Source organism: Homarus americanus, unplaced genomic scaffold (genome assembly GCF_018991925.1).
Source record: "Homarus americanus isolate GMGI-L3 unplaced genomic scaffold, GMGI_Hamer_2.0 scaffold48016, whole genome shotgun sequence".
In the NCBI taxonomy this organism is placed as follows: domain Eukaryota; kingdom Metazoa; phylum Arthropoda; class Malacostraca; order Decapoda; family Nephropidae; genus Homarus; species Homarus americanus.
The window spans coordinates 1529707-1546142 of NW_024755055.1; the positions used below are offsets into that span (position 1 = coordinate 1529707).

The 16436-nt window shown below is 36.6% G+C and overlaps 2 protein-coding genes across 5 annotated transcripts; one reads left to right on the forward strand and one right to left on the reverse strand.

The window, feature by feature from the left end:
• Nucleotides 1-449: 449 nt before the first annotated feature.
• LOC121856167 (U6 snRNA-associated Sm-like protein LSm3) lies at nucleotides 450-6076 on the reverse strand. 3 transcript variants are annotated; one of them, XM_042351498.1, is made up of 4 exons: nucleotides 5931-6076; nucleotides 2999-3046; nucleotides 1478-1682; nucleotides 450-1124 (listed from the first exon to the last, which is right to left on the reverse strand). In XM_042351498.1, the coding sequence occupies exons 3-4, from the start codon at nucleotides 1670-1672 to the stop codon at nucleotides 1005-1007; spliced, it is 315 nt and encodes a 104-aa protein (XP_042207432.1). In that variant the 5' UTR covers nucleotides 1673-1682; nucleotides 2999-3046; nucleotides 5931-6076; the 3' UTR covers nucleotides 450-1004. The 3 variants fall into 3 exon arrangements, with proteins under 3 accessions (XP_042207432.1, XP_042207430.1, XP_042207431.1); XM_042351496.1 differs by lacking the exon at nucleotides 2999-3046 and having other exon boundaries at nucleotides 5931-6073; XM_042351497.1 differs by lacking the exon at nucleotides 5931-6076 and having other exon boundaries at nucleotides 2999-3570.
• Nucleotides 6077-7840: 1764 nt separating this feature from the next.
• Nucleotides 7841-16434, forward strand: LOC121856166 (myosin heavy chain, clone 203-like). Of its 2 annotated transcripts, none has more exons than XM_042351493.1 (10): nucleotides 7841-7976; nucleotides 8868-9011; nucleotides 9815-9883; nucleotides 10403-10495; nucleotides 10992-11099; nucleotides 11623-11811; nucleotides 12629-12784; nucleotides 13202-13351; nucleotides 13506-14594; nucleotides 15090-16434. In XM_042351493.1, the coding sequence occupies exons 2-10, from the start codon at nucleotides 8868-8870 to the stop codon at nucleotides 15825-15827; spliced, it is 2736 nt and encodes a 911-aa protein (XP_042207427.1). In that variant the 5' UTR covers nucleotides 7841-7976; the 3' UTR covers nucleotides 15828-16434. The 2 variants fall into 2 exon arrangements, with proteins under 2 accessions (XP_042207427.1, XP_042207428.1); XM_042351494.1 differs by having other exon boundaries at nucleotides 7841-7967.
• Nucleotides 16435-16436: the final 2 nt, after the last annotated feature.

Consider the following 16436-nt stretch of genomic DNA (forward strand, 5'->3'; position numbering starts at 1 on the left):
TGAATAAACTCATTTAGAAATACATCATTACTTCGGGACAAAATTGGACAGGTTTGCAACGGCCAATCAGCTGTAAATTTTGAGGGGGGGGGGGGGCATCTTTTCTCAGCTGGGAAAAAATGCAATATAGTACAGTATTCCACTTTAGCTTCCTGCCTTATATCTAAATGAGAAGGCTGAATATGTCATGTCACATGCCCTTGTTGTAATAAATACTGTATCCCAGCTTTATTGAGGCATTTTAGAGTCCATTACATAATTGAGTGATTTGGGTGGCACTTTTTACTTTTATAAATATACATACAGTATATATATATATATATATCTATATAAACAGTAATGTTGACATTTTATTTCACCACCAGTTTAGATTCTCACGGTGAAATTTGGTGAACTGAGTAATGCATATTGTTCATATTTTTTTTTAGGTATAAAAATATTCAAACTCATTATTTTTTCAGAATCTTTTAAAGAATGTAAAATAACTCTAGTTTTCACACTTATCATCATCATTACATACCAACTGCTGAGGTAATTTTATTGATTTTATAATTGACCTTCATGGCATAAATCGACCTACAGTGTAGTTCATGATACAAAATTAATAGAAAAAAAAAAGAGGGAGATGGTCAGAGTACAGCAGATGGCATAAGAAAAGTACAGTACAGTATAGAAAGTGAGAGGAGAGAGCTGATGGTCAGAGAAGTGAGAATGAGATAACAATTGGAGGTAACTTAACAAAAATAATTCTGTATCTCTTCAGTGAACAAAACTGAAAAAATAATTCATCTAATACCAGTAACATGATAAATTAAGTTAATGTATATGTAAGGCTCTTTTGTCCCACTAAAAAAAATAGAAAAGTTATTCTCTATCCCTTTAACATAATTTAAATTTATTACTAATTTAATTCCAACTACCTGTACTTGGAAGAATATACAAGAAAGTATTTGCTCAACTGTATCTAATTAAACAATGAAGTTCCGTTTTTCTAAGTGGCCGCATCACATCCCTCCACCTCTCATGGGAGGGGCCACAAGAATAACTCCGTCTCCTCTCACAAACAACATTGGGATGTTCCGTCGTGTGGTTTTGTAGACTTCTTCAAAAGTCTCGTCATCAACCTGCAACAGAGATGACGATGGTGTTAGGAGTGCTGTAAATGGTCACATGTTAGTAAAGGTTATTGAGGGGCACACAAGGGTAGTTACCCCAGCTCATCGGAGAAACCAAATTTAATTATAAAATAACCATATTACCAACCTCTGTATTTCTGGTGTTAGTACTTAAGAGCTTTGGGAGTTACAACCAACACACAGTACATCCTCAAATCACCTTGTTGACATTATGATCTTAATGATTTTATTACTGTGCTTCAACAATTAAGGTCTTTTAAGTGCATAATGAGGTTAGTAATTATAATAGTCATAAATAATAAGAAGTTATGTTAGGTTAAGAACCACCGAGCCATACATACCTCTACAGAAGTCACAGTCTCCTCTACGTCCCCTAAGATCATGTTCAAGTGCTGGTCGTAAGCGTGGAGGCGGCCTCTAAGTTCCCGTTCATTCCGCATCTTGACGTAAATTCTCTCATCGAGGGACAAGCGGATGAGGTCGAGAGGCTCCTCCACCGCCATTGTCCCAATTGTTGGTTCCACATCATCTGCCATTTTTTTTCACCTGTAAATAATCCAACGGTAATCATATGGGCTCTAATACCTTATAAATGTCTATCACTCGGTCATTAGCTAACTTATTAAGGTATTCTTCATTGGCTGTCATCAACCTATAGTAATTACAGTACACGGTCTTTAACTGGGTTTACTTCCTTCTGGGGTTCAGTAATAACAAAATATACTGATGAATGTTTTAAGTCTAATGCACATTATATAATCCTTACATGGAAAATAAAAATTGTCATAAGGAAAAAAGAATGAGAAAGAAAGACAGAACTTTGTCACATTACACAGTTTCAGTTAATGGAACAATGGATATCCTGTGTAGGTTTGTTTTTGGCTTTTGGAATGTAAAGTACCATTACTTTATCGTATACTTTATTTTTTTAACTTATCACAAGGTATATCATGATAACTGCTGCTGCTGAATACATAAAGTACAGCTCCTCCTCGACTTAAGACCTACTCGACTTACGACCACCCGCACTTACGACCTCCCTCAGTTGTACCAAAATTTTGTCAAATTACGTATTTTCGAGTCCCAACGTCAGTACACAGAAAATTTTTTCGTTTGTAATTCACTTTAAAATGGCTGGCAAGCTTAAAAGTGAGTTTTGTGGTGCTGAGAAGAAAAAGAGACACCCATTTTAGATTTTCTATGTATTATTTAAGCATTTTCGACTTACGACCTGGACTAATCCCGTCGTAAGTCGGGGAGGAGCTGTATATACTTTTTGTTACTTAAATATGTTCTACACTGAACTGATAACATTAAATTACCCTAAACTTCAACATACACTTATAAAATGTTTTTCTTAACAGAGTAAATTCATTACACACATAAAATTACATTCTAAACTTAGTTAATCATTACTTTCTATAAATACTTGCCAAGTACACAAGTACCGGTACACACAATATATAGTAAAACCTAACATTCTTTATGCCATTTATTACACCACACCATAGTACTGTACTGTGCTGTATAACACCACCAACCTACCCCACCGCAGAATAAAACCTGCGTCTCATAAATTAGGTGACTAGAAAAAAAGTCACAATTTTGGCTAGGAAATACAGTTGCACTTTATATAAAACCATTAACAAATAAAGTAATAAAACTAGATGCATTTTAGGGGGTAAGGTTAGTTGGTTAGTTAGTTTGGATAGGGTTAATTAGATTTGGTTAGGTTAATTTGGGTTAGTTAGGCTAATTTAGGATAGGTTACATAACATTTTGAATGTTTTCTTCAGTTATTAAAAACTAAACTATCCAAAAGTTAAAAAAATTGTCATGTTCAAAAAGATAACAAAACTCACTTTTCTCCTACAGTCAGGCACCCTGTACAGTACTGCCGGGCCAACGAGCTGGTGTACAATAAACAGGATAAATCATAATATCATAGTCCATCAGTGAAGAAATAACAGGCTTGAGGAACTGATCAGTAACTCACCACCTAGAGAGAGGATCCTCATTGTCTTAAAAATTACTAAGAGAGAAGAGTCATATTGTGTTCGTAAATCATCACAGGAGAGGGGGTTCATTGTCCTTAAATGTCAAAGTGAAAAAAAAAGAGTCCAATTTAAAATCATCACAGGAGCATCATTGCCCTGCAAATTCCTTGGGAGGAATCTTGTTGTCCTGAAATTGTTCCTCATCTCTGAATCTATTACACCTTCACACACACACACACAGGTATACGTGAATTCCTTTTCAGGTAGGTAGGTAGTTGGGAGGTACTACCGCCTGGGAAGATATTGGAAGCATAATGTGTTGTCTAACGGTAGAACCTGTTGCCATACGGCATCACAAAAATTGTGACCAAGTCCCAGGTTGCTGATCTGACTTTCTGCCTCATTTACACACAATTGCAGGGTCTCAATTGTTTCTCTTACTATGACAACACAACATACATATGTATATTGTTTCTCACTATTGATCTTTTTTTCATTTTATTTATTTATTTATTGTTATTATATTTTCGTCCCCAGGCCCTGATGTGGGTCATTGACCTGTGTCTGGTGGATTAATCCCATGGAGAGATAAAAAATAAATAAATAAATAAATAAAATAAAAATAAAATAAAATCTTGTGTCTTCACCAACCCAGAGAACAATAAACACCATCTTAAATGCTTCACAAAAAGATGAGTTCTTTGGCCACTTTAGTGAGCCCTAAATATTGTATTTCAGGGTAGAGTATTAACTGAGGTTTTGAGCCCATTCATCACATTTACAAAGCAATTAATGTACAGTAATGTATCGTCTAACCTTCTCCATATTGTCTTCAACTAAGTATAACTCGTAAAGTGCAATTTAGAGCAGACCGAGATTCAATTAGCACAAAATTTTCTTCGGGACACATAATAAAAATACCTTTGAAATAACTAACTGATATTAAACATAAATTAAATAGAGTACAGTAAAAATACTTTGGTCAATAACTCAGTCTAAAAACATTAGTTTTGTGCTGTAGTAAATCACATACACAGTCTGTTTCTCAGTTTCATCGAGTCATTTGCCATCGAAAAAAACAACGTTCATTGGCTAAATTACTAGACCGACGTACTGGAGAGTCCAATATATGTTTCTTAAAAAAATCCTTCAAACCTATTGCTGTTTTCCTCAATCAACCTCTGAGCTTCGGCCCACATCACCTTCTTGGGAATGGCCTCTTTTAAGAACTCCAGGTGATCAATAGAGTGAACAGAATCAGCCAAGGCTTCATAGTCGACGCTGTCTCTCTTGCTGGAATTTGTCAGAGATTCTTCCGATAAATACTGGATAAATAACTCCGTGGCTCTGGTGATGAGGTGGAGCGTTTCCTGAGAGACCGTCTCCACATCGGGACAACTCTTCATGATCATTTTGACGCGCTGGGTCGGGAGAGTCAGGTCACTGGCAACGTTGCTCGCTCGACCCTGTTTGCCCGGAGGTGACTTGACTTGGGAAGATGCCATTTCTGCTTCCAACCTGAAGTAGTAATTGGAGAGTTACTGATCTCATCAAATCTGCTGTAATACTTTACTTCATGACTATGTGTTTAGAGAAGCAGAAATGGCACCCTAGGAAGATATCATGTGAATAATAATCAGTATACATATATATGCTGACTGACAGACTTATAAACACAACAACTCACAGTACTGCACCCACCTTTATCTTTAATAAAACAGTATAGACAAATATAAGTTGTATTGTAGCGTACTCCACTACAGTATCTCTCGGCTTAGTTTATTATATTAATGGGTTTTACAGAAACAAGGAACACATTTATTAAGTAAAGTAATAATGTCATACATGTTCACCCTGTACAGTACAATGACAGTACAGGTATACAAACAATGGAAAATAGTAAGTTTATTTAATCAATGACTGCACACAACAGCCGTTAAAAGACCACTTAACCTATGCATGGACACTACAACGCCACATACAGTTAGGTTAGGTGGGTACATGACCCCACTGGAGCACGTGGCTGTACATTATGTTCAGGACGGAGAACAGTTGGGTAAGGAATAATATTTTTCATAATACGGTAATATTTTTGGTATTACTGTATTATCATTTTGGTTATGTAGAGAATTTTAGGATTTTAAGGTAAGGTTAGGTTAGTCTGGGTTAGGTTAGGCTGAAATTATGGTTTTCCCCGGTGACTTTTGATGAGTTTTGAACGAATTCCCAAATTGGTACATTAACAAAACGATAATTTTACCATATATTTACGACTTTTACCATACCAAACATACGCAAGGTCAAACACTACGACTTATGAGCAACTGTTACATCACACGACTTATTGACCACGAAATGAACAAACCAAGTCTAGCCTCCACCGATTAGTTAGTTAAATACGTTGGGTTGGTTCATTTAATCACAGCTGGTTACTGTAATTACACACCACGATAGTTAACCAGGGATAAAGTGAAATATTAACCTTCTGTTCAGTGGCCGGGGGGAGGGAGATAGTGGCGCCCCTCGTGGATTATGACGGTACTATAGCCACCTTAACACATGACCTACTGGTTCTAACTTATTTTGATTGACTATACTAAGAATTCACATACAATATGATACAATATTAACTAAAAATACAAACTAAATTTATATAGATTTAAAATAAAACTGGATAAAAGAAAAAATCATCTCATCTCCATTATCCTCCTCATCTTCCTTTCTTCTCTTATATTTAACTATACCCAGCTTCTTCACGACTACACAAACGCCATTATTTGTATCTTAATGTCCTTACCTTTCTATATTAAGTAGTTTTAGTGAAGACGAACGAGGATAACTACCGCGTGCAGCAAACAAACTCTGTCTTCTCCCCACCAATCACGTTTAAGATCTGCGAGTCTGGAGGAACATATCAGCCAATCACCGTCCAGCCGGGGTATACTGTCAAGGACCATCAGTATAAATGTTTATCTATATATTTTTTTAATGTTAATGTCTTCCATCACTATTATATCATTATCTTATTTTATTTACTGTTTATTTGTTATTTTTAGTTTAGATTATAATAAGTACACTATAACTTAAATGTTTATGACCCAACTGTATAAACCAATCTGAAAGTAACCCAAAACATGAAGGTTTATACCATTATAGATGTATAATCTTAATATAAATACATGTGAAGTAGAACTCAAATATGAACAAGACAAATAAACAAATATTTCAAGTACTACACTCAACTGTCAAAAGGGCAATATAGTTAATGTTAAATATTCATTGCGATCAAGAATTGTGAAGCTAAATATTTTTCAGAACATTTCAGGTAACAATAAGATATAAATTAACTCATTAAAAATTAAAAGATGACTTAAAGATTATTAAGTTAGTTTAGGCTGGGTATATATTAACAGTTAAAATAAAAATAATAATTACTGTGGGTTTTTGTTACAGTATTTTTATCAACATTGCTCATCTTATCAGAGTTGCCAACTTAGCGACTTTGTAGCTAGATCTAGAGCTTTTTGTTTTTTTCTAGCGACATTTTAGAGCGATTTGTGACTTGTCTAGAGATATCCACTGAGATCTAGCGACTTTCTGGATACTTTGAGACTGTCCATGAAAACTCAGTTTTCCTAATTTCGAGCCATAATATATAGCAACGGGGTTACAGGGACAATACATTTGAACGGGTTGAACTCATAAAACAACTTCGTCAACTCTTACCTGACAACATTCGTGTGCTGCAGTCTATTTCTTTTCTGAATGCCGATGAATGCTTGAAGCCTATTAAATCAGATATACTTGGTTTGGCACACTTATTTACAGAAGATTCCAGCACCCTTACCAAGATTGATTTCCAGTGGAAAAAACTGCATCACACAATCTGGACAGAAACATCTAACACCCTAAAATTGTGGTCAGAAGTGGCAAATTACAGAGATGCGACCGGTGAAAACCCTTACCATGATCTGGCTGAAATTGCACTCGCTGCCTTATCTCTTCCGCATTCAAACGCAGATGTAGAGCGCACATTTAGTAATATGAACTTTGTGAAATCAAAATTGCGCAACAAAATGAAACTGTCGACATTAAAGGCAATTCTTACAATAAAGTATGTTAATGTAGATTAGAAAATTCATCGTAATGCATGAGAGGACCTGATGCAATTACTATTGAATAATAGGTAAGTGTGCACATTAAACTTTAAACAAAATAATATTTTTATTTTTACATAATGCATTTTATTTATACTCAGTCCATTATAGTCGGCATTATGAAAATATTATTTGCATCAAATTACTGAAGGGGGGGAATAATAGCTAGCGACTTTCCATGGAAGACGAAGCATTACTTAGCCACTTTTTGTAAGTACCTCAGCCAGCGACAGTTGAAAAACCCGAGTTGGCAACACCGCATCATGTAAACAGACCAACAGCGATTCCAGGCGCCGAGGGTGACCCATGACACTGATGGGTTGCCGGGTCGAGTCTGTGTAACAGCGACCCAGGCGTCGAGGGTGACCATACAATGATGCTTTTGTTACGGGTCGAGTCTTAGGTGTAACAGTTGACCCAGGCGTCGAGGGCACTCTGCGACACTGATGGTTGCTGGGTCTTGTGTAACAGCTGACTCAGGCGTCGAGGGTACCCGCGACACTAATGGTTACGGGTCGAGTCTTCTGTAACAGTTGACCTACAGTAGGCGTCGAGGGTGACCTATGACACTGATGGTTACGGGTCGAGTCTTGTGTAACTCCACCACCCCAGCCTGATTACAATGGCCCTCCTGGTTGAGATCTTATGCAGTTGGACGAGGTAGAAGAAGTTAAAAGGTTTGTGTAGTAAGTGGAGGACTTCTATTTGTCTTAATTATCCAGTTAACGATAGACCGTCAGCCAGGTGAGTGAGAGAAGGTTAATAATGCCATTTAATAACAACTTCGACTTATATTAAGGTACTAAACATACATAAATGGCTTGACTCTTAATGGCTCTTCAACAGGAAGGTGCTGGCAAAGGTTGATTTAATAGGTTATAAGCACCTCAAAGGGCATTTCTGGAGGTGGTGGTTGACTGCCCCATTAGATGTCACAGTCTCAAGGGAAACAAGTCACTGAAAAGCCTTTATATACCCATTACCGATGCCCTGACTGGTGAACTGTCCGTGGACGAAGAGGATAAATTAAAGTGATTATTGACTGTTGACGATGATGACGGTTGGGCTGTTAATGGTCTAATCACCTAACCGTTTATCATTGTATACCTTCATTATATATACGGTAAATGTTAATTATACTTTGTTTACTTATGTTTTGTTTTTACTTATCTTAAAACACTTGCAAGATTCGTTTATTATCACGGTAAAATAGCCAGACAGAAGACTAATAAATTTACTATGCTATAAAAACCATTTATTGTGACTATTTTAAAAAAAATCTGGGTATTATTAACGTTTCGGTCATACAGCGAGTTTAGGTTAGGTTGAGTTTGGTTGGGTAAGGTTAGGGTAGATTAAGTTTGGTTAGGTTAGGGTAGATTGAGTTAGGGTAGAAAACGTTGAAATTATGTTTTTCCGGTGGGTTTTATTTTTGTCTTTTGAACCATTTTGACCTTTGGGAAATAGGTGCATGACCAAAACGATAATTATACCATTTCTCTGAATTACTGCTACTGTATATAATTTTGTGGGGAACTTACTATTTACATATTTTTCACATAACTTTATTTCCGCAGATGTTACGAGATAGGAGAGTACGTCGCTACCAGAAGTTCTTAAAGACCCTCAGACAGCCAGAATCATCGCGCTGCTCCTGCCCGTCACACCTCCATCCTCGACCTTGGGTTCCTCCTCCGTGTCGCACAACGCGGCCTCATGGGGTATGGATGATGGCGCTCTCCTCTACGTCTTTTAACTTTTAATTTGAATTTTTGAGCTTTTTTTGTATTATGTGTATTGTATTATTTTTGGTGTTAGTGTATGATATGCTGTACTGTACGTACTTTATATTGCCACTAGGTATTTTGGATATTTTTTTAATCTTGACTGGTGTTAGTTTGACGGACAATTTTGGTTTCATTTTGCTCAATATGTGATGTTTAATGCAATGAAGATAGTCTCTTTTTTTCGAAACGCAAAATTTTTTATTTATTTTTTTCAATTTTCGAGTTGAGAAGTTTTTATCAGCAGGGAAAGCTATCGACTGTAGATGTTATTGTGCCAACCCCTGTGAACTCTTGATCATTCTCCACACCAGCCACTCTGTGACTAAGGTTAGGTTAGGTTATAATGGTAAGGTTATGATTTGTTGCTCTTCAATGGAAAACGGTCTAAGTGATTCTCAACTCGGAAGTTTAAAAAAACAATAAATTTTTTATCATTTCCATAAAATAGCTCATCCCCATTGTATTACGCATCAAATATTGAGAAAAAATATACCCAAATTATCTTCCAAACTAGCAACAGTCAAAATCCAAATAATTACTGGTACTTAAATTAATGTCTCATCTTTGCTTCCATTAATATACTTTACTATTTTAGTTTTCACCTTACATGTATTGTATATCATATTATGGTACGATAACTACGCTATAAGAATTATTTTATTGATTTTATTGTGACAGAACAAGAATCATAAGTTTATTTAATTTTAACTTCTATTCCATTTTCTTTTTTCTACTAGGAAGAAATTTCACTACACAGAAGGTCTCATTCCAATCCAGATTTGTTAACGTACTCTAGACAATCATCTGTAAGTATTTCTATTATTGATACTTGTGTGTGTGTGTTCTGGGGGAGTGATTTATACCTGTATATATAGACATTTATCAGATTATACACCATTAATTAATATTTTATTCTTTTATATATTGAAAAATATCACAGTATTTAAAGGCATAAAAATAATCTATTACTATTGTGTTTTAATGACCATCAATCACTCCTTTCAAATACTCTATATATCTCCCGTGAGTTTTATTCTCTCACTAATATTGTTATTCATCCATATTTAACACTACTGCATGACCATCTTGCCTTTGTTTACCTCCCTCCATTTTTTTTTCTCATTTTTACAATCTTTTTTTCCCAGTATGGTGCAGAGTGGATTAAGTCATAAACCACAAAGACATTTAGGTTCTCATTCACTGTACTGTCATTCATTTCCACTGCCTTACCAGATATGTTTTATGCATCCCTTCTACACGTCCCAGTAACATTCATCTGGCTTAACTGTGTCTTTCTCTAGTTCTTATTCCTGTCTAATTTGTAGAGAATGGACAGAAGTCACCAAGGCTGGGTGACAGATGATGATGAGGGCCAGTACTCATTACGACATCTGTACAATGATGCCAGAGTTCTCAAGGTACAGTAATACATTTAAGAACTTTGTTTGGATCATTATGTTAGTCCTTACAGTTGTAGATGAGGTTGAGAGCCGCTGTGTATAAAGTAATCAAGGTCACCAGCTGCACTGAGAGGCTTCATTTTTCTTATGATACACTTAAAATTTCTTGTATGTTAATGGTAATTATTCTGATAATAACTGTCCGCTGATATTGTGTGGAGATACCTAAGAAAACCTAACCTAACCTTTTGCCCAAGAAAATTAATAGAAGTGAAAGTAATCAGCGTACAAAACTGTGCCTAAAAACGCTCTCCATAATTACCGAACCACTGACAGTCACCGGTCGTATATTAACCATATTAATTGTAATGTCTTTTCATCTGATATGTATTTATTTTCATCTATGACCTCACCTCTGTCTTTGTCACTCATTCACTGACAAACAATTATTTTTTTATTACCACACTTCCACAACATTGTATGACAAAATTGTACAGTACTTGTTCTCTTACAGGAAGCTTTCTCAAAAGTACGTCAGGGTGACCACCTGTCAAAAGATATGCGTAACACCGTAAAGAAATGGAGTAAGAAGAATTTACCAGAACAAGATGATAGGTCAAAGGTGTGTTTCATTCTCATATATTTGTGTGTTCCCCATCTTTTATGTCTTTCCCCATCAGGCTGCACAGTCACTTGAAGCACAAACTAATATAGATTCATCCCTTTATTTGCTATCACTTAATCACAAATGACAATCAGTAAGACAAATTAGCCCCAAATTTTAATAGATCTTAAACTTTAGATTTTCAAAAATATCAGATGAATTACAAGAGTCCTACTTTAGCTTAAAAATGTAATTCTCTGTAATATATTAAATATATGGCAATGTATATAAGACCAAAAGAGAGTACAGGTATATTAAAAGTTGGTTAGGTATTACAGGGTATTTTGTTAATGGGATCTGCCAAGTGAGGAAACTATAGTGAGTACGGGGAAATCACGTCCCTCTTGATTCCCACTACCTCTGCTTGATCAGGGTAGATTAGGTTAATTCAAATTCTTTTATTATTATTAAGTTTTGAAATATTTTCTACCAGTCGGATGTAAGATAGAAAACTTAATGTGGAATATTTACCTCCATACAGCGAAGCAGAAGAAGGGAGGAGAAACAACCTCACACAGATCACAGTCAACAAGCAGAGGGCGATGATACCAGGAGTCCACGAGAACTTGCCAGGGAGGAAGAAGCCCTCAGACACAAACTCAGGAATTTACGTGAACTGACGCAGAATAATGCAGCGTTGATAGAGGAAAATAAAAAACTCATGAGAAAGGTGCGGTTTTTATTTTTATTTATTTTTCTGTAATGTCACATAATAAAACCAAGTTGAAGAACAGTGAATGAGATAAGTAGATGGATAGAGATACTGATGAATGATGGATGAATAGGAGAGAGAGAGAGAGCTCAAAATTGTAAAATGAATGAACAAGGGCTAATTATGGTTGAATCTGTCAGGATGTATTGAAATGAAGTTGTGTAAGGGAGATTTACATTAGTCACTCAGTTGGTAGGAATCCATTAGGAAGGGAGATTGTACTTGTTTTATAATTGTATTTAGGTAATTGATTTTGATAGATCAATCCATCGACACACCATCGTCCCGGCCACAGCTAGTGTGATAATGGCTGACCAAACGTGTAGTAATGCATTGGTTTAGGTTTTTGTTCTTTTGAAATTTTAAGAGAGAATTGCAAGAAATTACAGTAGTTACAGATAATATAAATATTTTTAGCTGTGTTAGTCACCTCCGTAATGACTAGTACTCTCTCTCTCTCTCTCTCTCTCTCAGAACTTTTAACTAGTTTGTAGTGACAGGTTGACTAAATTGCAATCGCTTGTTAAACCAGCAGTTCTTGGCATCCATTTAATTGTACTTTGAATCCCAGCCCAAGAAACACAAATTCAGTCCCATGGCTGGTTGGGTGTTGGGGTATTAACCTGATGTGGTGTGTGTGCTGAGCTGACCACTAGCCACATCAACACTCTGGGCTAAATTAACTCTTCTCACACAATGGTTGTCATCCAACAGATTGTAGCAGACAGGATAAGGGATTTCAGCTTTGTGTAACTATACTGTATATGTCTTTCAGATTCATCAATTACGACAGCGTTCCAAAAGGCAACAAGAAGCACAAAGAGGAAGTAGAGAGAGCATGGGAGGTGAACAGGGAACTGGAAGTAGGGAAGAATTCGTTATTTTATCTCTTAAGAAGAAATATGAAGATCTGCTTCATTACGTCTTGAAGGTACAGTAACTCGACCAACCATTGGTAATGTTTAATAAATCTCGGTAAAAAAAAATTAAAACACTCGGGTTTGGGCCTCACTCAACTGCACTCGAGTTCATTTTTTTATGTTGTTTTCAGTGATAATTTTTTTTAAGCCTGTAAAGGATAAAGTTCATAACTAAAGCTAAATATTTTTTTACTTTTATTGGTTACACAAAATAATTTAAGGAAATAATAAATTGTTCTCAGTTTTGTTTTTGGCAATATAAAATTCTACAGGAAAAGTTAAATTTAAACTATAATGTTACTGACTACTCTGAATACTGTGGGGAAAAATTATTTGTTCTAGGTATATTATTGGCTAGTTAAAATACAACAGGTAAATTAAGCCAAGAGTGGCGTGTGTTAATGAAAAATCTCTTCATTTTGTAACAGGTCGAGTCGGAAAACCAAAAGCTGAAGAGTCTCACGGGAATGTCCGGCGATCATGAAGATTATTTCAACGGCTCGGATCGTGAGGATATAACGTGTGGTCCGAGAGTTGTAGCAAGACTCGAGGGTGAACTAGAAGCACTGAGAAGAGAGGTAGGAATACTTATTGTTGGTAATATAAGGTGTCTTGATTATGTTAAAAGTTTACATTATGTCGTGCATATACAGGTAGTGAGGGTTTTTTTTAGCATGTGCTCTTTAGCCATATCCAATTTCGACCCCTGACTCATTTACACGTTCTTTCTAGATCATGAAAAAGGATGATTACATTGTGGACTGTGAGAGGCACATGCAGACTCTGAAGGAAAACATCTCGCTCCAAGAATCCCGGAGAAACCAGAATGCTAGTGCCGGAAACATCGACACTGCCATGTTGGAGGAGGAGTGGATGAGACGCTTGAATGAGACCCGTGAAATGTACGATCGAGCTATTCAGGGTTATAAGGACCAGCTCGAAGAACTACAGGCGAAGCTACTGAGCTCTGAGCAGCGTCATGCCGAGCAAGTTCAAGAACTAGTGGCAAGGTTAACTAAAGCCCAGAGTGAAGTCACATCAGCAAGAACCAGTAATGAAACACACGATGAGGCAGTAAGTCATCAGAATGGGGAACCTTATGGACGGCAGAGGTCAAACAAAGGTAAAAATGGTGAACGGTCTAGATCTATTGGAACCGAGAGCCCAGAACAAGACGAAGACTCCGATAGTGTCAGTAGCAAAAGTGAGGAAACAGAACGAGAAAAAGGAAGGACTGGGGCTGCAAGAGCTGGTGATGAGGTACCTGGTAGGAGTAATGATAAAACAAAAGAAACCGACAATTTAAAAGATGATGAAAATGGTAACAAAAGCGAAAAAGCAAACCATGCCAATAGTAGAGGAAAAAATCATGATAAAGGTGATCAGGCTATTTCTGGAACACCTTTTATAATAGCAGGATTTGAGAAGTACAGTGAAACATTAGAAAACTTGGTGAAAAGAGTTGAAAGTTTGAGTGTTGGGGGAGAGGACTCAGTTAATACAGTTTCTGTTATAAAAGACACAATAAGTCAATGTTTACAGGAGTGGAGGGAGAGTTTCCAGCAGGTGTGGAGACAACAAGAAGATGATGCTGACAGACTGAAGAAGGATTATGACGACCTGAAGAAGAATTACGATGACCTGAAGAAGGATTACATTGACCTAGAGAAAGGTAACGATGATCTGAAGAAGGATAATGATGACCTACAAAGGAAAATCAGATCGAAGAACAAAAAAGCTGAATCACTGCAGTATCAGTACAAAGATCTCGAACAAAAAAATATAAAGCTCATTCATCAGTGTTCACAACTTGAGTCACGTGTAAGTGTAGGTTTACTTTTCTCCTGTTAGCTCTATACTTGCTTGGGTACAGTGGTGGAACTGGTTATTGTGTTTGCCAGCCATTCCACTGTATTTGGTACTTTGTGAATGCTTTAATTTCCAAGAACTTTTATAAAATAGTACAGTACAGTGTATTACTTTCAGTTCTAGTACAATATGTCACTAGTTCAATATAAACTTAATTTAACCTAACCATGGCTTTATCACCTCCAAAATAAAGGCATTATTATCTAAATTTCATTATTATGACTTGGTATTCAATAGACTGGTGACGAAAAGTCTGCCCACTTTACTTTCACATCTGGTAGAGTACAGTAGCTGGGCTTGTGTGTATAATTAAAGCCTTTGATCAGAATGACACCTTTCAGATTGGATTAGTTTTTAAGGTAGACTTGGGTTTCCTCTGTGTATTTCTTGTAAGTTGTTCTATATATTTATTTTGCTGATAAGTGTATATATTACATATTTTTTCAGATGGGTGCATCGCAGATAACGGGTCACCTGGATGTCCTGCAAAGCCTTCCGAAGACATTGCAGGAGACGGAACAACGATTGCTGGACACGAGGGAGTTACTCCAGCAAGCACTAGGAGAAAAGCAAACATTGCAAGATCAAGTTAAGATAATGGGAGAGAAACTGAGCAAGAAAGAAAGTAAGCTCAAAGCAGAACGTGAACAGAGCACCACTAGAGAGAAGGAAATTGCAAACCACAAGGAAAATATTTTATCCATACACCACCAGCTGGAGGAGGTGACGAGGGAAGTGAGTCACCTTCGAGAACAGTTGTCCACCAAGGATACCATATTAGAACATACGTCGGCTCAGCTGGAGGAAAGAATCCGCGAATGTGCTAGTTTATCCTCCCAAGTAGAGCGTTACAGATTACAACAAAACCAAGAATCAGATCGAATTCAGACCCAGTTAACCGAGAGAGACAGTGCCTCTCACAAGCAGTATGTGGAGGCACAGACTCTAGCCACACGCTACCAGGCTCAGCTCTCTGCATTACGTTCTGAAAAGGATCACAATGAGAAATCTCTTCGAAATCATGTACGCAAGCTGGAGGAGCAAATTGATCAGCTTCAGTTAAGAAACTCGACTCTTCAGAGGCAGCTTACCACCATCACTTCCACTTATCATAACATGTTTTCAACTGTTGACCTCGACCCACTCTGTCCTGTCCCAGGAGGCTCTAATGTGAAGGGTCCATGAGGAGTGATAACATTTTACAGGAAGGACTTTATTACCTGGCAAGTAAGTAACTAGAAACCTCATGTGTTCAGAATATCAAATATCTTCCTATCAATGTGAAGGCAAGCAAACCCTGAACATGAAACTTCCATGGTTTGGTGAGTATATTTGTCTAAAATATTTTGTAAGTAGCTACAGTACAGTAGTTTCATAGTATATATATTTATTTATTTTTTGTACAACATTTGCTATTGTTTAAAAGTTATTATGAGTAGTTACTGAAGTACTGTACACTATTTTAGAACATTATTCTGGGATCAAAATGGAAAGGCCCTTTTAAGCAACATTACTGTATCCTAATGATAAAAGTTGAGGCCAGTAATTTATTGGATTTATAAGTAAAGTAAGAAGGCTGCTACCAAGCCCCTGAACCCCCTACAGGAAGGAGGGGCGAATTATATTTAAAAATGAAATAAATATACTCTGATATTTTCGGAAACATTTACTAGGGCTGATCTTATACAATCAGTTCTGCTATAACGTGATAGTTGTGTTCTTGTAAAATATCGTGTTATAGAAAATTGCGTAATAGAAATAACAGGGCTTATGGAGAAAATAGGGTTAGGTGCA